At 38.1% G+C, this 22799-nt stretch overlaps 1 protein-coding gene across 4 annotated transcripts in view; it reads right to left on the reverse strand.

Annotated features, from left to right (window-relative positions):
- The window catches only part of CD96 (CD96 molecule), an 84747-nt gene extending 62690 nt beyond the window's left edge, over window positions 1-22057 (reverse strand). Inside the window, exons 1-3 of one of the 4 annotated variants that reach the window (XR_007136544.1) lie at window positions 21849-22057; window positions 18881-19237; window positions 7487-7611 (exon numbers count right to left, since the gene is read on the reverse strand). Coding sequence is in view for 3 of the 4 variants with exons in the window: in XM_047792823.1 (XP_047648779.1) it covers window positions 7487-7611; window positions 18881-19237; window positions 21849-21909 (543 nt within the window). In the remaining variant the exon portion in view is untranslated. The remainder of the gene's footprint in view (window positions 1-7486; window positions 7612-18880; window positions 19238-21848) is intronic. The other 3 variants (XM_047792823.1, XM_047792815.1, XM_047792806.1) reach the window with 3 other exon arrangements.
- Between the last annotated feature and the right edge of the window lie 742 nt (window positions 22058-22799).

Here is a 22799-nt window from a genome sequence, read left to right on the forward strand (position 1 = left end):
ACAACCCACTTAGGACAAAGTATATACCTTTATACCTACGTAAAGAAGGACCTAAGAGTCTTCCTAATGAGGAAGGGTACAGAAAATGAAAAGGAGAGAGCTTATGTTCGGAGACGGGGCCCCAAAGGAGCTCTAAGGATTGGGTGGTGCCAGCAGAAGAAAGAGGAGAGCATCTCACTCAGTGTCTGCAGAGCAGGAGGCCAGCAATTAAGGAGGCAGGCTCCCCCTGCAGGTCCTTTAACACAAGCTAAGTTTTACAGCTCCTGTTCTATGCACAGGGACTGCTTTTGTACAACTTGGAGTTCAGAATTCTTCTTGGCCTTTCAGTAAACGTCTTGCCAGTTGGAACATTTCCATCTGTCACTTTGTTGTTGAAAAGGGGCAGTCAGAGGCTGAGGATGGTGACTGATGAAAAAAACTGCTTTTCCGTTATTGTGTAGGGGTGACTGGACAGAGTTGTTTAATTGAAAGAGAAAAGATATTTTTAAAAAATTAGGCATAGGGTTTTCTGTTTGTTCGTTTTCTGGGAGTCAGACTATTGCGGAGGAAGGACTTCTTCCTTTGTTTGGAAGGAGAGATTCTGTTGGAAAGTGTGCCCTGTAACCTACAGCATCAGGGAATCCTGAGAGATTTTAGAGCCCCTACATATAAAGGGGTAGGACAAGAACCTGCACGTGAGCGTCTGCCTTCAGGGAGCAAATGGGAGGAGAGGTGAGAAAAGACTTTACAGGTAAACAATGAAATAAATATCTACCCATGGAAGAGGGAGAAACAATATTAATATTATGCTATATCCACTACTAAATTTCTATATTCTTATTAGGCACTGCTTAAATTTACTTAGCATCTACTGTGTTTTAGGCACTGCACCAAGTACTTTTAAGTCTTACCTTATTTAATCCCTTACAATAATCTGGAATAAAATGAAGTTAAGTAGCTTGCTCGAAAGTCACACAAAGAAGGCACTTAAGTCATAGCATCAAATAAGGGACGAGTATGCCTCAGAGACAGCACATATTAATAAAACCTAATCATCATGAAACAAACAAAAATTTTTGTGGACCATCTGGAAGGAAAAAAATTTTTTAAATTCCAGGAAGCCAGAGTAATTTGGAGATTATAAATTGGAGATTACAGAATGAACAATTTGTTAACTGAAAGAAGCCTTTGGCGAGAGGGGTTAGAGAATATACCTCAACTCCTGATAATAATGATTCTAGGTAGCCTGTTCTGCAGGAAACAGACTGGTAGGGGGTCTTGTACAGTCTTTATTTTTGCCCAGTTTTCTTTTTCTTATTCTTCAAAGAAAAGACTTTGATAAATTTTCTACTATTTATAAATATTTCTAAAACTTCATGGGATTTTCAACTTGGTAGACTCTTACAATTAAACAAGGAATGTAAATCAAAATAGCTAAGACACTTACATGAGTTCTAATTCTCAGTAGATGTTCAATTAATACCAGCTCCCCACCCACCAGCCTCCCCTGGATCAACCTGGTGTGAATTCATGAGTTTTTACTCTCTGCCTGGCTAAACTGAAGAATTATGGCGAGTCCTAAAATGAACACTTTAAAAATTAGTTTTTAATATGTTGAACATAGGTACAGTGCTAAGTTATTTGGTACCTCATAGAAAGACCATGGGGCCAGTACTATAATTGCCCCCTTTTGCGGATGATAGAACTAAAACTCAGGCTAGGCAACACATCCAAGGTCACAGAGAATTCTGAGGCAAGAGGAAAAATGTGTGGTTCTTCATGCACTTATCAAAATATTCTCCCGTATTTTGGCTCCGTGGAAAAAGTTTTTTAAAAAACCTCTACAATTCAACATTTAGAAAAATGACTACACAAAACCATGTGTTGCTCAATCTTTTCTCCTGCCATGTCAATCTTCAGACCCCGCCCGTGGGGGGCACATTGCCATGAAGACCCAGGAACCTCAGGCTGATTGGGAAATCCTGTTCTTTAAACAACACAGCAGGGTCTCAAAACAAAGAACATACCTTTCTTTAAACATCTGACATTTTGTTCATCATGGATTGTCCCTAAATTTTGATTTTAAAACATATTTTATTGAGATATATACCTTGATTAATGATTTTTTGAGTGCTCCCTTAAATTCTGTACCCAAGGTTAAGGCTCTATTCACCTCACCCTAATTCTAGCTCCCAGGGCACATAGCTAGTAAATGGCGGAGCCAGGATTTGCAAATAACGATTTCCTTCTAAGAGCCATGCTGCTAATGACTTTGCTATATACAGCCTCACCAAAGCAGTAGAAAGGACAGTCCTTGACTTTTCTGCTGAGATTCTGTTGGAGAAGAAGAATATATTCATAAGAAAAACAAACAGAACATCAGGACCTACAGAACAAAAATAAATGCATAGTTAAATAATACACGGGAGTTGGGTAAAACAACTAGTATGATGAGGGCGGGTGGGATCATAATGAATCATGGAGAACTCCTCCTGAAGGTCTCTTAATGACCTGACAAAAATTTTGCAGAGGGGTTCCTATTTTAGTACTAGAGTCAGAATTTTCAATACAGAAAAGAGACTGGGGTACTACTGGACTTAGTGAAGTTACCTCATCTATGGGTCCGCAGCTTCATGTCACAGCCACAGCACCAAGGCAGATGCTGAGTGTACCCAGCTCATTCAATAAATTCCGTTAACTGCATCGATTGCTGTTTCTTAATCTCCTAACTGCTTCCTACCTTCACTTTTCTCCATTTATTCTCTATCCAGTCCGTGCTGTCAAAATAAGCTGCTTACAAAGCTTCCCACGTCCATTTTATAGAGCCACAACAACATTTTTCCAATCATCACAACTGGTTGTCAACACTCTGTCAGTTGGCTAGCACTTTATTTTTGATTATGGTGAAGATAATTAGGGTCAGCCGCCATCAGGTAGAAGGTGACAGCTTTGTTTTCCGAATAGCTGGGCTTCCCATAGCATAGAAAACCAACAGTATTTATGGTACACTTTCGATTTTTGTTTACATACAAAACATCGCAAGTACTAAAAAAGAGAATATTGAAAAGACACAGTTATAGATAAAAATTTTAAGAAACATAAGCACCTAAGTTTTAGTTATATCCATTATATACTAATATTGAACCATTTGAGTCTGATAGGTTTCTCACTTTCTTTTCATGACTTGAAAGAGAATAGTCATAGGTTTCTCTTTATTCACCAACTTTAAGAACAAATATTCCCTCAAAACCTCCCCCATCCCCACTACTGTAATGGAGCTAGCTAGACACTTCACTCTTTCTGTGTCTTCAATTTCTTGTTTTTAGGGAATAAGCCTCAGCCTCCATGACCTTCCCTGAAATCCAAAGGGCAGTTGCTGATCAGGGAAGCAGGGGATGCAGAGACCAGGGAGGAGCAGTTAAGAGGCAAAAGTGCAACCTTGGGGCAGGGTCCTGGTTCCTCCTCAAGGAATACATGGAACAATAAATATCCTGAGCCTTTCTGTACAACTAAAACCCCCAATAAATGGAAGAACCCCTTGATGAAGCATTCTTCACTCCCAAAGGAAGGACTGCCAGAACTAGTCCTGGGGGCCTGGAAACACCAGCTTTGAAAGACAATGCAGGTTTGCCTCTACCCTGATCCTTATCTATATACAGCCCCATTTCCATTCCCCAAACTGTAAAACCATCTCCTGATCTCTCCCAAAGAGGGCATAGTCTTTAAGGCATTAGCCTGCTGTGGCCTCCTTTGCCAGCAAACAATACAGCTATTATTTTTCTCCTTCACCCAAAACTGTCTCTGCATTTCTATTCAGCAACGGTGGTCATAGGCCTAGTTTGGGCAACACCACCACATGTGCTCACAGGTTCAGGGTCTGTTTTTTGCTGGCTTTAATTATTCAGCTCAGACTTAACCAAAGAGGCTTTTCCATGTCCATTTAGTCAGAATCAAACTCTCTTCCCTTTATGTTGCCATTTTTTTAAACATTTTTATTAAAGCTGTATTTCATGGTGGGAAATATGTCCAACATAGTTATGTATCCCTGCAGGGCTTGGCACTTAAAACAGATTCACATGTGTTTGTTAGATTGAATTGAAATTTATACTGTGGGAAATCAGGATGATAGTTTGGAATAAACACAGAATATTAGACTGTATTGAGAAGCTCCCAGAGTAAGCATGCAGAATTTCCCCGATGAGTATGCTTGTGCTTCAGGACATAAACTGGGAAAAATATCATCTCTCCTTTCTCTACCAACTGCGTTCCCTCTAAATATACACATTCTCTGACTTCTTGCACATCATCCCACCCGGCCCATGGACCCTCAGTGGACACTGAGGGTTAACCCTTTTGTTTACCTAGTTACCGCTCATCTCATGCTAGATAAAGGTCGGATACACACTTTGCACCAGACTCCTTTCTTCTTCAGTGTAGTCCTGATCCTTGAACGTAACATCCCCAAGTGCAAAGTAAATGCTCCACCAACACATGTCACACAGCCTTAGCACAGGGACAGGTACACAGAGCAAACAGTATTTTTATGATAACTGGGAATCCCAGTAATAACCTTTCCCATGAGGGTCATGACTGAATTAATTTGGTTTTATAAAATTCCACATACAGAACATAGCTTTTGTTTTCCAGCCACCTAGATTAAAATAATTTTAGTTCGCCAAATTGTTTCCAGGGTTTAACACAGTACTTGAAGTGGGAGTAGTAGAGTTACTGAGTTCAATACAGCAGGTTTCTATACCTTCCTGAGCTCAGCCTATCTCTACTTTTTAACCTTTTTCTAAAAGCCACATTATATCGTGTCCGTAAGAACAATCGGTTATCATTACGTTTATGACTGCCAGTTTAACAAGAGACTAAAGAACTAAAATATGGATTGAGGGGATATTTATGTTCTCTGCAGACCTATAACAGTCATGACATAAAGAGCTGCCGTTCAGTCCTTAATAATGGGAGATTAGATGATTTCATCTCAGACTTGCTGAATCCCACAGCGCCAGCAGTGTGGAGTATGGATGTAAATCAGAGGAGCAAATAGATTTTGACATTTAAAAAGGGAATGCACAGTTGGAATTTAATCAGCACATTTGCCAATACAATGTTCCCTTTGAAAAGAGGTTTCTTTCAAAAAGATTCCTCAAGTTGTCTCAATCATGATGCATTCTTTACAGTGAGAGCATGGCTTGAAGTTCCAGTAGAGGTTTAGGACTCACTCTCTCACTGTATGACCTTAGGTGCAATCTCTCTGTCCCTCATTTATCCTAAATGTCCTGGCAGGATTCAAAGATAATGTCTCTATAACCTTCTTAGTTTCTTTGAAGAAAACTCTTAAAGGATGGCTTATCAGTTATCTAGTCATTGATACTAGCTGTCTGGTTAAAGTGTTCATTAACCAGACAGCTAGCATGAGGGCTGGTGATCACCAATTTAAGATGAGGCCAACAGATAGGACTGTGAGGGAAGATGAGAGAGAGAAACAGATCCATTCAATTATTTATTAGATATTTGCTAAGTGCCTATTTTCTAGACTAGATGCTACGGAATTTTGAAGTAAGTCATGTAGCTTTTTGCCCTAGAGAGGCTCAGGGTCACAGAAAAGACACAACCTAACTAAAAGCTTTAACATTTGCTTGTCATTGATACCTTTTAGATAAGATAAGAACACTTACAGATCAACTTGCCAGCAAAAATTTCTAAAGTAAAGCTTTATTAAATTTTATTCTTATTTATTACCGTTAAACCTTACTATTCCCATTGATAGTGAAATTGTGATAATTAGGGTGGAAATGTTTTGCCCATTGGTGCGAAATATTAATAATGCACACAAGGTGTAGGCAGTGCATTTCCATTACAGCAATGTTTCATATAGCAGGTTTCTGCCTTCTCAACATCACCTTGATGTTGCAAGTTTTTTCTAAGAACCAGTGCATCAAATTTGTTAAGAACAACTGACTTATAGTAATGATAGGCAAAACGTCAGGCAGGACATTTTGCAAACCAAACCCTAAAAGGGGGGGGAATGTGTTTTTTGACAGATGACAAAGACACAAAATAGATTTTAGAGTGATTTGAGAAAGTTATTTTATAATATTTTTGATCCTACTGACTATTACTTATATCTGGAATCTCATATATGGCACAAATGAACTTTTCCATAGGAAAGAAAATCATGGACTGAGAGAATAGACTTGTGGTTGCCAAGTGGGAGGGCAAGGGAGTGGGATGGATTGGGAGCTTGGGGTTAATAGGTGAAAACTATTGCTTTTGGAATGGATTAGCAATGAAATCCTGCTGTGTAGCACTGAGAGCTATGTCTAGTCACTTACGATAGAGCATGATAATGGGAGAAAAAAGAATGTATACATGTATGTGTAACTGGATCACCATGCTGTACAGTAGAAAAAAAATTGTATTGGGAAAATAACAATAAAAATTTTTTTAAAAACCACAAAAAAATAGACAGTAAAAAATTACCAGTAGGTTGTATTTTAAGGTCTACTTGCAAGTCAATTATTTTGGATTTGGTACATGTTCAGAAAAATCTTTTTATATGAAAAGTCTAGTTCCCAAGACAGAAATCTAGTAACTTGTAAGATGAATGATCAACCATCTGAATACAGTATCTTACATACTGTATCAGCTGCTATATTCATGGACATCTATTAGTTCCATAAGAATTTTTAAGTCTTGTGTTTTCACTTTGATGGTGATCTGAAAATTAATATAATCATGTTCCAGACCACCTAAATAAATACCCTATTCTGTGACTCACAAAATTGTGTTTATGGTTATCTTTGTCATTGTGTTAGACTTGTGTTATTAACTGATTTCACAGTAGTATTAGAAATCTACTACATACATTGGTTAAGAGCTAGCTGCCAGTTAGTTGGCTTGCACTGGAAAATTTCTCAAAAAATATTTCTACTTTATTTATTTATTTTTCTTTTAAGCCAGAAAACATGGCAGCTATGGGCCTACCATTACCTGTGGCAATAACAGAGCTGGGCAAGGGCTGCCTCTTATCCTGGTCCTGCTTCTCTCATGTACATTTTCTACCTGTACCTGCTAAGCATTAGAGCCTGTGTTCCCAGTCTGAGGAATGTTGTATGTTTTCCAGGACGCAGTATTAAGGGTTCTGGGAAAAGGGAGGCCACACCTCTCTGCACATATGTGTAAAACACATATGTGAGAGTAGAGGCTTATGCTGGATGTGGCTCCTCCCCAGGATTTCACACTTTTTTTCTCTCTGGAATTATGGTTTAGTATATAGCTTGAGATAGAATTATTCTTTAGGAACGAATTTCTAAGTTGCTGCATTCAAAGACCTGGAGGCTTGCTAAGTCAGAAAGAATCCTAGTGTCGCTGCAACCTTCCACATAATGCCCACCTCTAGTCCAGCAGGTTTCCTTCCCTATTATTACTCGTTATTCACTTTACTTCAATTAATATTTAAAGATCATTGCAGTTATTCACCGAAAAGGGCAACACTTACCACCAGCCAAGAAAAGTTGAGCTTAGGTGAAATTTCTAAGGAGATATTTTGAAAGCATGGTATTTCCAGAGTCCGATTTATCTCTATTTCTATTGTACGGCTGCTTCTCCATTCATCCTGTGTAACTATAAAAAAACATAAGGTGGGAAAGACATGGATCTGTGATTGGTTTGTAAAGTGCTTTTAATCCAAGAAATGAGAACCATGTTAGTACAGAGATTCATCTATCCTCAGGGTACATCTATGAAGAAGACCTCACATATAGTCCTCATTGGATAAATGAGCCGCTGAGAAGCACAGAGTTGTTTATCGCTGAAAAAAACTGCAGAAAACCCTGACAGTACCCAACTCACAGTCTGGAAAGTTCCTCTGCTTTAATCCCAAATGGGTGCTTTAGGTTTAAGACTGCCTCTCCTAGATCAGGCAGAATATAAAACTTTATAACTTAACCTCTAATTATCTTTTAAACATTTTAATCTTTTTAGAGAAGTTTTAGGTTTGTAGCAAAATTGAGTGGAAAGTACAGAATTTCCATATATCCCCCCCTCAGAGGCACAGCCTCCCCCATTGGTAACATTCCTAACCTCAGTTACGCCCTCACTACAATCAACAGACCTACATCAAACACCTCATTATCACCCAAAGTCCATAGTTTATTCTCCTTAGGGTTCACACTTGGTGCCATACATTCTGTGGATTTTGATAAATATCTGGTATGTGTCCACTACTACAGACTCATATAGAGTAGTTACCATATTTTTACTTAAAATGTTTTTCATGATTCTTAAACTATCTGTGGTTGAAATTCTTAGAGGCTATATGTCATATGTACACATCATCATTTGTTCAGTCATTCTTAATTACTGAATCATAGGCTTTTTCAGTTTGGGTTTTCACTTTTTTAAAAAAACGATTACAAGCTTTATAGCAAGGATCATTCTTAAATTACTAGCTTCAGCTACTTAAGATAAATTCCCAGAAGTATAATTAATGGATCATGGGGTATGAATATTCTCATTATTATCAGCAGCACATTTTTTTAAAAAATAATGTTTCTCAATTCAAGAATGCTATATCCACGCTTTAGAACCCTGTATTTCAAGCTCTCATCAATATCAGCTGCCCTCTTTACTGACAGCTCTCTCACCATTCCCCTTCCTTAATTGAAGTCAGGCCAGCCCACTGGGGTCCATCTTCCCTGCATCATTCTCAAACAGTAATTGTTTATTTTCTTTCTTTTTTTTTTTTTTTTTGGCTTTTTGTCTTTTCTAGAGCCGCACTCACAGCATATGGAGGTTCCCAGCCTAGGGGTCCAATCAGAGCTGTAGCCACCAGCCTACGCCAGGACCACAGCAACGCAGGATCTGAGCCGAGTCTGTGACCTACACCTCAGCTCATGGCAACACCGGATCCTTAACCCACAGAGTGAGGCCAGGGATCGAACCTGCAACCTCATGGCTCCTAGTCGGATTCGTTAACCACTGAGCCGTTTCGGGAACTCCCTGTTTATTTTCTTATACCCTTATTTTCTTGAGATCAATAGATGAGATCAGTGCCTTCTTTGCTCCCCATGGCTACTCCAACCCCATAATTTAAAAACAAAACAAAACAACCTCCCCTTGTCTTTTATGGTTAAAGGAATTTATCTATAACACTACTTCCGAATGGAGTTACCTGTATATCACCAACAAACTTTTTTGCCGTATCTGCATATCGCCATTAATACTATTTAATTTTATTCTTGAGATTATTGCAATTGCTTTACTTACATCATTTTTTTTCAAAAAGAGATGGATGTAGGCACCAATATTTGTGAATTTCATGAAATCCACTTAATACGTGAATTATATTTAATGTATATTTTAATACATAAGTATTAAATTTTTGTACAGTTTGTCCAGATTCTGAGAAATTGACAATATAAGTGGCATAACTTTTTGAATATATCTGAAACTTTCTATAAAACAGACTAAAAGTAAAAATACATAGGCACTAATAGTAATCACCATTCGTAGGTGGGGACAAACCACTAGACCACTGTAGTATCAACAACTGTGTGAAAAGAAGCAGAGGGATATAAGCTGGGCTTCTGATGGCCCTTAGAATTAGAGAAACCTCCCCCAGAAAACAACAAGCAATCACTGGAAAGACAGGCAGACTATTATGAGAATAGCAGCAGAAATGCAGAAAGAAGTTTGTAGGCACCAAATTACCAGTGTTTTCAACAGCAACAAAAAGAAGCTTGTCAGTGTTGGAGCAGAGGGGACTTTTCAGACATATCCCATGCTGAGAAAAACCCCTGTGAGTAGAATCTAAATTAAACAGAACAGTCACAATAGGAGAAAGCAAAGAGGCAATTTAGATAAAAGTGAGGGGTAGGTGGAAAAGAAGTGCATCTCAGAGAATACAATAGCATATAATTTACCTTGAGACTAACAGAAGAGAGAGCTCCAGAAACACTGATGATTCTAAAAAAGAGAGCCTGGCCCACCCAGCCATGATAAAAATCAAAATGCATTAAACAAACATACCTAGATAGAGTGTAGAAAAGAAACGGGATAGAATCTTATACAAAGATACCATTAGAAAAAAGAGACTAGAGGTCAAAGTAACATTCTTACAACAATAACAGTGTATTAGAAAGATATGGCTTCAAAAATAAATAAAAACTATAGCCTAATAATTCAAAATAAACTAGTAGAAATAAAGAAAATGATAAAAGCTACAAAAATTTTTAGAAAGACTGGTAAAAGAGTCAACTGGAGAGAAATGAAAGATAAAAGATAAGTGAGAGAATTCAGAAAAGGGTTGGAAATAATAAATGTTTTGAAAATCATTTCTGTCTTTTCTAGGGCCACACCTGTGGCATATGGAGGTTCCCACGCTAGGGGTTTAATCAGAGCTGTAGCCACTGGCCTATGCCAGAGCCACAGCAACTGAAAATCATTTCTGAATTAAAAGCAAACTAGAACAAAACCAAGAACATATTAATACAAAAGCTAATGTATTAAAAGGAATAAAAAATAGAATGAGGGAACTGCTGTATAGTACAGAGAACTCTACCTAATATTCTGTGATAATCTATGTGGGGAAAGAATCTGTAAGAGAATGGATGTGTGTCTCTGTATAATTGAATCACTTTTGTTGTACAGCAGAAATTATCACAACATTGTAAATCAACTATACTTCAACAAAACTTTAAAAGGATAGAATGAAGGAAATTTTTAAATGAAATAGATTATAAATAATGAATTTTAAAAGAAAAAAGAGGTAAAAGAGATTCAAAGAAAGAGACAGGCAAAGAAGGTAAAAAGTATGTTTAGTGGGAGATACTAAGGGAAATAAACAGACAGAAAAAATACTAAAAATTGTAATTCAAGTACAATTTCTTAAAATAAAATGACGAGAAAACACACATTAAAAGATTATAATGCAAAAGTAGAAAAATACTCTCAGAATGGAAATTAAGCATATTCTTATAAAAGTATTAAAGTCAATTGTGGGAATGAAAATCAAATTGTTAATAGCTTTTTGACAGCAACTCTGTATGCCAGAAAATCATCTAGTAACATATATTTAATACATGCTCAAGGAAAGAAAATGTGAGTTAAGGATATTATATTCGGTCTTTAATATAAAGACTATATAAAACCTGTTAGGGTTACACAACAACTCAGGGAAAATTGCTCCATGAGCACTTCCAGAGGATTCTCCAGTGGAATACACTTCACACTGAACAGACATTTACATAAAGGCTGGGAGTAAGTGCTGAATATGTATTTACCATTAGCACTAAGAATAAATAATTGTTGTAAGAGAGAGAGTGTAGAAATGAAGGCATATTTCTAAATAAAGTTACAATAAATGTAAAAAACAGGGTTGTGGGGATTGAGAGGCTACTGGTTTTAGGGGCATGAAGAGGTCAGTGTAAAAAAAGATATGTATAAAACTGAACAAATGTGTTAAAACCCACCACTTCAGGGCCTTGGAAATCGACCAAAGGTAAGCATTTAATTTAGAAGCATTTCTTCTTGAAAAATCACCAGAGTTTCAGCAAGAACAATAGGAGTCTTCAGCCTTCTTGCTTAGGGCTCCTTCCATCCCCTTCCCCAGGTTGGTCAGTGAGAAAGGCAGTTGCACCATCTTGGAGCTGGCTACAAAACCTAGTAGCTTTTCTTCAGAAAGCGGCAGACTTAAATTAGGTCTGAGCATGAAAATCCTTCACTTTGTCAACTAAGAGGGACAAACTTGGTAGGAAACAACTAGAGAAAAACTGACGCTTGTTTAACTTGGGTTTACAGTCTCATTTGGGGTGAGCGACAGACCAGCTAGACATTTAACATTGAAGATTCTACAAACCAGAGTCATAAAATAGCTGAAATAAATTAGCTGACTGGGAAAATATGCACGAGTCAGGGGGCCCTTCGAGAGCCCAGTGAAAAGTAAAAGCCAAAGGAGGTATTACCGCCTGTAACATTGAATGGACTTCCTAACCCCCTCCCCCACCACATCTCAGTGTAAAGGGTAGAAGCCAACTGGGCTTGAGTTATTTGAGCACCACTTTTGCAACATTCATTTGTGGACCAACAAAGAGGCTTTGCCGATGTAGGGGCAGCTCCTTGGAAGACAAACTAAAGACATAAAAAGTATGGTAAAAAGCTGAGTGGAGATATCAAAGGCAATACACTACAAAGGAGGCAGATTTTGCAATTTAAATATGGGTAAGTTACTAAAATTTAAGAAAAAAAAACCCTTAGAATATAGCGTTGTCACATTATTGAGTTTTTTCAATGTCTAGTTTTCAACAAAAAATGATAACATATGAAGGAAACAGTGAAGTGTAATCTATACTCAAGAAAAAAGCAGTTAATTGGAACTGAGTAGACCCTACATTGGATTTAACAGACTTCAAAGCAACTATTATAACTACGTTCAAAGGATTAAAGCAAAATATGATGATGATGACTCAAACCATAGGGAATTTTGGTGAAGAAACAGAAGACTATAAAATGAATCAAATGATTATTCTACAATTGAAAAGTCAATAATGAAAATGAAAAATTCACTGGAGATTCTCAATGGCCAACTTGAGATGGTAGAATAAAAAAGTCAGCATATCTGAATAATGATTAATGTAAGTTATCTAATCTGAAGAACAGAGAGAAGGAAGATTGAAGGAAAATGAACAGAACTTCAGAGCCATATAGGACAATATCAAGTGTAGTATCATATATGAAATTAGAATCACAGGAGGAATGATGAAAGAGAGGGGACAGAACAAATACTTGAAGAAACAATGGCCAAAAATTTCACATTTGATTTCAAAGGACTTTCTCATAGGAGTTCCCATTGTGGTGCAGTGGAAACAAATCTGACTAGGAACCATAAGGTGGCGGGTTCTATCCCTGGCCTTGCTCACTGGGTTAAGGATCGTACGTTGCCGTGAGCTGTTGTGTAGGTCTCAGATGTGGCTCGGATTCAGCATTGCTGTGGCAGTGGCTGTGGCTGTGGCTGTGGCTGGCTGGTAGGACCCCTAGCCTGGGAACTTCCATATGCCGTGGGTACAGCCCTGAAAAGCCAAAAATCCAAAAAAAAAAAAGACTTTCTCCCAAATTAATCTACACATCCAAGAACTTTAAAGCCTAAATAAACTAAATACAAAGGGACACCTACCGAGGCGTATCATAATCAAACTTCTGAAAGCCAAAAAAAAAGAGAAAATTATGAAAGGAGTGATTGAAATCAGAAGGAAAAAAACCCAAACTTAACATGCAGAGACCACTAACAGAATTAATGGCTCATGTCTCTTTAGAAACAATGGAGATCAGAAGACATACTCAAAATGCTGAAAGAAGAAAACAATCCATTAAGAATTGGACATTCGGTGAAAATATTGCTCAAAAATAAAAATGAAAAAAAAAAATCCTGAGAAAAAATTCATTGTAAGTAGATTTGTTTTACATGAAATTCTAAAGTAAGTCCTTCAGGTTGAAAGGAAATGACACCAAATGGTAATTTCACTCTATGGGATAAAATATAGAGCCCAGGAAATGGTAAATATATGGGTCAATGTAAAAGATTTTTTATATTTTTTTCTTCTCAATTTCTTTAATAATATGAAATTCTTTAAACCATTAATTATAGCACTGTTTTGTTGGATTATTATATGATATCACTCATGGGTCTCTTTGTCTATTTTTTCTTTGTTTTTACAACTTGTCCCAGCACACACCTTCCTTTTTATTATTATTGTCAATAATAACAATATATATTCTTTATATATAGATATATAATAATACAATAAACTGTGCATGCAGAAAAAATAGAAACGTTGGATTATCCAACAAAGACATTAAAATAAACTCTTTTAAAAAACATATTCAATGGAGTTCCCATTGTGGCTCAGCAATAACAAATCTGACTAGTATCCATGAGGATGCAGGTTTGATCCCTGGCCTCACTTAGTGGGTTAAGGATCCGGCATTGCCATGAGCTGTGCTGTAGGTCACAGACCTTGCTCGGATCTGGCATTGCTGTGGTTGTGGCATAGGCCAGTAGCTATAGCTCTGATTCGACCCCTAGCCTGGGAACCTTCACATGCTGCAAGTGTGGCCCTAAAAAGACAAAAACAAAACAAAACAAAACAAAAAACATATTCAAGAATAGAGAAAAAGATGAAGGAAACAGATGAAAAGATGGACAATTTCATCAAAGAATTAAAAATCAATAAAAAACAATAACTTATAAATACAGTATCAGAAATTAAAAATGAATTTGACAAGACTGAAAACTTACTGGGTATCAAGAAAAACAAGATTCATGAACTGGAAAATAGGTCAGTAGAAAATTTCTAATCTAAACCACAGAAAGGAAAAAACAGAAAAAAAGCATTAGAAATAATAAAAATATATTTAGGTACAATTTTTTTATGCCACAGCAATGCCAGATTCTAGCTATGTCTGTGACCTACACCACAGCTCACAGCAATGCTGGATCCTAGACCTACTGAGCAAGGCTGGGGATTGAACCCACATCCTCATGGGTCCTAGTTGGGTTCATTTCCACCGAGCCACAATGGGAATTTCCCATGTACATTTTTTTACACTAGAAACCTAACATCACAAATTTAAATGATAATTTTTTAAAAAACATGCAAATGTTAGAAATAGCATGCGTGAATTTTTGTACAGTCTGGTAACATGGAAATTTTTCCTTAACTATGACTCAAAATTAGAACTAATAAAGAAACAAAGTGACAGATTTTTATTTCATAAAAATAAGAATTATGCTGCATTGGAAACAGTATTATAAGAAAGTATGAATAGATGATAAACTGAGAAAATATTTGCAACTTATTTCACAAAGGCTAATAGATGTTATATGTGGGACATTTTCAGCCTAATAAGGATAATAACAATAATGAATTAAAACTCATTAATATTTTTAAATTCATATAAGTTCTTGATACATAACACAAATACTTATTGGTCACCTAAGAATGCCAGTGAATGAACACATTTTTAAAACTGGTTAAATAAGGGAAAGAATCAACTGTCTATTCTGCTTTTCTTATACAAATTGCACATCTAATAAATAACTGGTTCATAAGAGGACATTTCTGTTCATAAGAATACTTCAGGTAATAAATAAAGGAATGACAGAATTAGATTTGGTAAGCCTTAATGATTTAATGGATCTAGGCAATACCTATTGGTGGCTGTTAACATCACGCAACCAACAGACATTAGGTAGCTCTGATGTAACTACATAACGTCATCTATGAAATATTCTTGCTAAAAAACAGAAACAAGAAAAAATGTGATCGATTCTGCTTATCTAAAAGGTGAAAAAGGAATATGAAGATGCTATGAGTTGTAAAGCAAAATCCAGGCCGTGAGTAATTCTGCAGGACACATAGAATCAATTGCTCAACCAATGCATTGGAAAAGAAAAATAAGAAATGTAAGATAGCTTTCAAATTTAAAAGGAAACAGACTGGTCAGAGGCAGGGGGTGGGCAAAATGAGCGAAGGGGGTCAAATAGTGCAAACTTGAAGTTATAAGATGAATTCTGGGGATGTAATATACAACATGGTGACCAAAGTTAAAAATACTGCATCAGATGCTTACAAGTTGTATAGATAGAGAGCACATCTTAAACGTTCTCATCATAAGAGAAGAACTTATGCAACAGTGGAAGATAATGGATGTTAACAAAACTTACTAGGGTGATCATTTCACACTATATACACATATAAGGTTGTACACCTAAAACAAATACATTACATGTCAGTTACACCTCAATAAACCGGGGAAAGAGGTCAAAGAACAAACTAAGCCTTTATGCAGGATAGTAGCATGTAGTCAGACTGAGAGTTTCATAATCTATACTCCCTCTACCAAGCCTCCTCCTCCTTCTGCTGCTGCTTCTAACAACAACATTAATGCCCCCAAGGTTTTGTTGTAATCTGGGAAATTCGAGCCACATTAAACTTCTATAAGTAATTCTAACAATGATACATTTTAAATGCATTAAAATCTTGCAGTCGGAAGCACTGTGGGATCCAGTAGCATCAAGTGAAGGAAACCTGGGTTACAATAACCCAAAGCTTAACTCAGAGAACGGTGTTTCTTGGAATAACTCAAAAGCTCACGTAGGAGGAAACCCTGTCAAGTGAAAGTGAAAAAAGAAGCCAATGCCAGGCTGTATGTTACATCTGTCCCCTCATCCACAGCCCTGGAGGGCTAGCTCACAAAAAGGAACAAGATACTGTGAACAGTCCCTTCTCAGCTTGGCCCTCGGGGAATGTGGGGACAGGATTTAGACACACTCTGTTTTTGTGAGCAGACAGGGAGGAGAGTAACTCTGTTTGACAACAGAAAGGAACAGGAAGAGGTCCCAGCTACCTCTGGCCCCTCAACATTTTCATATTTAGATGCTTATACATCACTTCAATTTACATTTGTTCACGTACTTCCTGGGTCTGCCCTCATGTGGGCTTTGCTTAGCCACCTAGCCTGTAAACTTGAAGATCTCTCAGGGATGTGAGAGGGAAATGGCACAAGTGAGAAAAGAAGTGAGTGAAAATCAAAAAGATAAAGAGGGAAAAGATGCCATCAGGTGAGGACTGACAGGGCTTTTTGAGTGACCACTGTGCCATCTAAGTGTCTACCCCTCTATACCAGGCTTATATCTTTGATTACTCCATGGTGAAAGATTTTTTTCCCCTTTCTGTTTTTCTTTTTTTCTATTTAGCTTCCTTTGTACCCAAATTCACAACCAGAACCCATTTCTGTAACATGGAGGCCACTTTTAAAAATCTGGCCCAGCTGACCAACAGCAAAGTTATAATCCAAAGACTAGGAAATTGCAAACCACAAAGCATATAGTCTTGGTTTCTTTCTCTCTTGTGATTTTCAGTTTTTAGTAGCTACAAGCTTGGCCCTTTATTTTACAAAATACACTTTCCCTCAAAGGCAACACCACTCTCCTTTCTGAATGACATGGTACCTCTTCTCCATTGCTGTGTTTATGATGAGTGCTTCCCATCACCGGATTCCTAGAGGGGACAGCAATCCCTATTGTCAGTTCTCCATGAAAGAAGTATTGGGTTCTCAGATGTGCAGTAGCATCGTTTACGGTTTTAGGAAGAAGGTACAAAATCTCTGTCGAAAGCCAAGGTCAACGCATACTTTTGTTAATGTATGGCAAATGTTCTGCGGGCTTCCGCATTAGGCAAATACAAAAAGAGAGGGAGGAGGACTCATTTTTTAATAAGACCCGAGAAATAGTGTGTTTATTATTACTTTTACTATTCATAATGAAAACTACTATTTATCAGACTCTTTAACTCTTCGGCAGAAATTTTGCTAAGTGCTTTTACAGAGATTATCTTATCTGATCATCAAAATAATGGTACCTGTGAAGAAGTCCCGTAATTATCCATATTCGTTTTCCCCTGGAAAAACAGGAATGGGAATGGGGCAATGTTATGGTAGAGGTACAGCTGGACTGCCCAACAGCATGGTCTCATCACTGGATGAGAAAATGGACAGGAGGTAATACATCCAAACCTCTTGTTTGTCCCGGGCAGCTCTGTGCTTTCTTCAGCATAGTCTTCATTAGTTAGTTTTTGCGGTGTTTTTCCTTATACCACCAGGTCGCTTTGCCCCTGAGTTAAAAATATTCCACTTCCAGTGCATCTTCCATTTGTCGACTTTCGTTTACATCTTTTCCATTAGTATAAATGGAGATCATTTACTTTGGGACCAACTAATTTAGGGTAACCATTATTATCGTCATTTTCTAAATGGGCTCAGAGAATGTACATGCCAGGCCCCAGGTGAAATTCATTTCTAGCAGAAAGGAGCTAGAACTAACTAGGATTTCTGCCTCCAAATGCAGCCCTCTAAAGCAAGTGTGTGTGAATGCTACATGTCCAGAAGCCTCCTTGGTAACTTTCCCAGCCTTATACTAAATATATCCAAAGCCACTTTGATCGCCACCCCCAACCCACTCTGATGCCTTTGGCTCCCATCTCAGTGAATGGCACCACCATCAGTGTGCACTCCAGATACCAGCCTGTTTTCTCTCTCCTCCACTTTTCTTGACATTGTCCTATATCCCCTCTATTAACAAGTCCTATCTGTTTAATGCCCAAAGCATCACATTTGTCATCTTCTTTCTGTATCCACCCAAACTACCACACTGTATCCTCTGTGCTACTGGGATTGTCTCCTAACTTGCCTCCACCTTCTCTTTCTCATCCTCCTTCACTTCATTCTCATTCTGAAGCCAGCACCGTCCTTTCATAACACAAATTCAATCGGACCATAAATGTCATGCCATCCTTGGTTGAAAATACCTCAATGACTTCCTAAGGCTCTTAGATAAAAATCAAAACCTCAAACATGAATGAGAAGGTTCAGCGTGATCTGGACCTTAGCACATCTCCCGCCTCATCCCTTAATCTCGCCCCACAGTCTGGCTGGCGCTTTCCCATTTCCTCAGACATGACACAGCCCTACCAGCTGTTCTCTGTCTCTCCATCACTCACAAACCTCCTTCCTCCCAGTGGTGTTAATATCTACTCAGGCTTCATATCTCAGCTTAGGTGTTGCTTTCTCAGAGTCAATTTCCCTGGCTTCTATTTTATGCCCTCACAAACCCACTATAGTCCTTATCACTTAGCACTGTTGCAATTTTACATTATTTATGGCATTATTTGATCAGTGTCTGCCTTCCTTTCCAGGCAATACCTCTGTCTACTCAATGTTCCTATACTTAATACTGTGCCGAGCACAAAATACATATTTGGCTCAGAATACATATCTGTTGAACGAATGAGACCTGGACAACCATTTGTGCTTTCTTCCCCCTCCCAGTTATGCTTACCATCTGCCTGAAGGAACAGGTTGTAGATTTTCGTGTGAATGCCCTCTGGATACAGAGTGAAGCTACATTTATACTTTCCAGTGACTGAGGAGGATATGTTCCTTAAGTGCAGAGTCCACTCTGACACATTCTCAGGAGTTTCTCTGAAAGCCACCAGTGACTCACAGGGACTCTGGTTGGCACAGTAGAAGCCATGAGTGGGATGATAAAGGGCAATCAGGTCCATCTTATCGGTGAGCCTGGACCACTGTATCTGCACCAAGAAGCTTTTCTTGTGTGCTTGGCAAGTCAGGTTGACATCAGAGCCAGGTAAGACATAAATGTCTTCTTCTGCATTGGATGATTCTTCCAATACTCCTGAAAAGGAAGTGCATGAGCCATCAGTTTGCCTGATTCACATGGAGTGACTCTTAATGAAAAACTTTGGTTCCTCTGATGAAGTAAAGGAGCAGCTGAGAACTCCTGGCTGCTTTAGGGGCCGGAAGGAGCTTGTGCATGATTCAGATAGAGAAAAGTTAATACAAATGAGGAGGCATTTGCTTAAAGACAAGAGAGGAAATTATTGACTTCTGAATATCTATCTCTTTGTCTACTGTTCTGTCCAAAAAATAACTTAAGGTCTCTGACTACCTGGAATAAAATTAAGCCTATTTAAAAATTGAAGCCCACCATCAAACGTATTATGACAATTATTTTCTTACAATGTATATAACTGACCTTTTTTGTTCATGAATCAACAGCACGTAACACATAATAACACACAAATAGTATTTTTTATAACTGAAAAATAACTGATATGTATGTAACAGTTTTAAAAAGTATGTTTAAAAGAGGCTTTTACGGAGTTCCCATCATGGCTCAACAGTAACGAAACCGACTAGCATCCATGAGAACTCAGGTTTGATTCCTGGCCTCGCTCAGTGGGTTAAGGACCCGGCATTGCCCTGAGCTGTGGTGTAGGTCGCAAACGTGGCTCAGATCTGGCATTGTTGTGGCCCTGGCATAGGCTGGTGGCTACAGCTCCAATTGGAGCCCTAGCCTGGGAACCTCCATATGCTGTGGGTCTGGCCCTAAAAAGACAAAAAACAAAAAAACAAAGAAAAAGAGGCTTCTGCATAGACTATCTTGTTTGATCCTCTGCATATGCCAAAGAGTAATATTAATGCTCCGTATCAAAGAGGAAACTGAGGCACAGAGAGATTAAGTGCTTTGCTTAAAGTCACACATCAGTAAAAGAACATGAACTCAGCTGCCGAGAGTCTGTGCTCTTTCTATAAGCTGCATGACCTCCAAACTGCCTCCCTAACAGGTCGACAAGACTAGGAAATTTGCCATTCAATATAAGACTATCAAGGCCATCATTTCCACATAGTTAGGGTTCCTGAGGGAAGGAAGGGGAAAAACAGAGGTTTCCACCAAAGGTAAACCATTAGCATCATCTAGAATCAACATTGAAATACTAGGCATGAAAGATTTCCTCCCATCAGCTCTTTGACCAAATGGTACAAGATGCTAAAAACATGTTCAGCATTGAGCCTCTGACATGCCTTCAATAGTGTGTAAGTTTCAGTTTTAGAATTAACATGGAATTCTGTTATAGGAATGATATATTATTGTGACAAGTACCACTGAAGCTCACAAAGGAAAAAGATAAAAAGATGACAAGCAACTGAGCAAAAACTAGGCTCTCAAAGGTATCTGACTAGTGGGAATTACCAGACTCTTATGGATGCAAAAGTTTGAGTAGGCAGAGGTTAGTGCAGTTTAATGTAGCTTCCTGTGAGTTCACCTCTACCTGATAATATGCCTCTGATCCTATCTACAGCATTATATTCCAAAGTTTCCTTTGATTTAGAAATTCTCCTTAAAGTATTCGTAGCTGTATCTGAAGAGTACAGTTAATTTCTAGGACACTCAGGGTCACTGTAATACCTTCATGTTGTGGAATGAAGAACTAATCTTTCCTCATATTTTTAAACAGGCCCTTCACCAGGACCCTGCTTTGCCTCCCAGGTCCATACCTACACGTGCCTCATTAAAATTCAACATATGTTCAACTCCCAAAGATCTTAGTATTTGGAGGAAAAATGCTTGTTATATCCAAAAGAAAAAGTATTTTGACAGAGAGAAAAAGTTGAGCCAGAATCTCTGAGCCTTGATGGCTTCATGATTTTTTTTTTAAGTATTCCAGAGTTGTTCTAACTACCATTTGGAAAGCATTTCATTTTTAAGAAGCAGAGTTTCCCAGTTACTCCAGAGACCCTCTTAGGAAGGAAATGGCTGCAAGTGTCTCAGCGGTGGCACAAACCACCCATTCCCTTCTTGCTTTTAGTGTTCATAAGTAACCATTTCTAGGGTCTAACATTTCTCCAAAAGCTGCCACTTAAATACATTATCTGAAAACCTTAATATCACCCTGCCTTTGGTGATCAATTTTGGCAGCAGCCACAAGGCATTTTAAATGAACAGAGGCCTCAGTAAGCCAGACAGAGAAAGACAAATATGATATTGCTTCTGTGTGGAATCTTATGTGTATATACATACACATAAACTTATTTCCAAAACAGAAATAGACTCGCAGACATAGAAAACAAACTTATGGTTACCAAAGGGGAAAGGTGGAGAAGGGAAGGATAAATTAGGAGGTTGAGATTAACATATACACACTACTATACATAAAATAGACAATCAACAAGAACCTACTATGTAGCACAGGGAACTACACTCAATATTTTGTAATAACTTGTTAGGGAAAAGATTCTGAAAAAAATACGTACACACACACACACACACACGTATAACTGAATCATCATGCTGTATGCCTGAAACTAACATGATATCGTAAATCAAGCATACCTTGATAAAAAACTTTTTCAAATTACTAAATAAATAAAAAAAAAAGCGAACAGAGGCACCATTCCTTCTGAAGGCAGCCAATTTGACAAGAAAGGACGACCAGAAGACTTACCCCTCACAAAGTGTATCTGGATAATGGTACAGACAACATAGTAAGTCCATCTTTTCTCCATCGTCTCCTGAAGGCCTCACGCCAGCATTCCCATAATGATCACGGAAGTTAATTGATGCCTTTAACTAAGCAAAAGCCAGCTACCCTATTCGTGCTGAAAAACCCCAAATCTACCACACGCCTGTGTCTGTTTATCACTTGGCAAGACCCCAGGAAATGAAACGTAGACAGGAAAGTAATGTGGTTCAGAGCTAAGTATAACCTTCGACAGAACAATGTTGAAATTGTTCTCTGAAATCTTTTTCGAAAATCACCTTTGTTAAAAGAGATTTCACTATCCGAAGATTCTCTCCTTCAGGATCTCTGTGTCAGTCAAGCTGCTTCTAAAATCCAAACAAAGGAAATCATGCAGAACAGTTCATAATGTGCTTTTTATACATTTCTTTTCAAGAGCACCAAGTCATTTAACAAATGTGAGCTTAGTGTCTTTCATAATAGTTTTCCTGTTCAATTTTAAAAAATGTTTCTTTCCAGAACTGCTTCAGGGTGAAAGAACAAAGAATTAACACATTTAATTTTAATAAAATCTGAGAAGTAATGGAGGGTGTCTGCAGCGAAGAAATGGAATTGTAATATCTCCTTTCTTGTAAGGAAACTCACACTCCCTGGACCTGGACGGTGGGGGGGCTCCTTTTCCTCTCCTTGTCTGGGATCGGCTGGTGATCAGGTAGGGAAGTCTCCCAGCTGCTGGAGGTATTTTTTTGCTCATAACGGAAAGGCATGTCTGTGCTTCAGAGAAAACCATATAGAACAAGACAGAAACAACCAGAATCAATAGATGGGGAATCTCCCATTTCAGCTGATTACCAGGGCTGTCACATCCACCCTGTTACTTTCATTTGCGGAGGACAGAGACTGGATTCCGGGGAGGTGACTCCTTGGTAAAAATGT

The sequence above is a fragment of the Phacochoerus africanus genome, chromosome 1 (genome assembly GCF_016906955.1).
Source record: "Phacochoerus africanus isolate WHEZ1 chromosome 1, ROS_Pafr_v1, whole genome shotgun sequence".
Taxonomy (NCBI): Eukaryota; Metazoa; Chordata; class Mammalia; order Artiodactyla; family Suidae; genus Phacochoerus; species Phacochoerus africanus.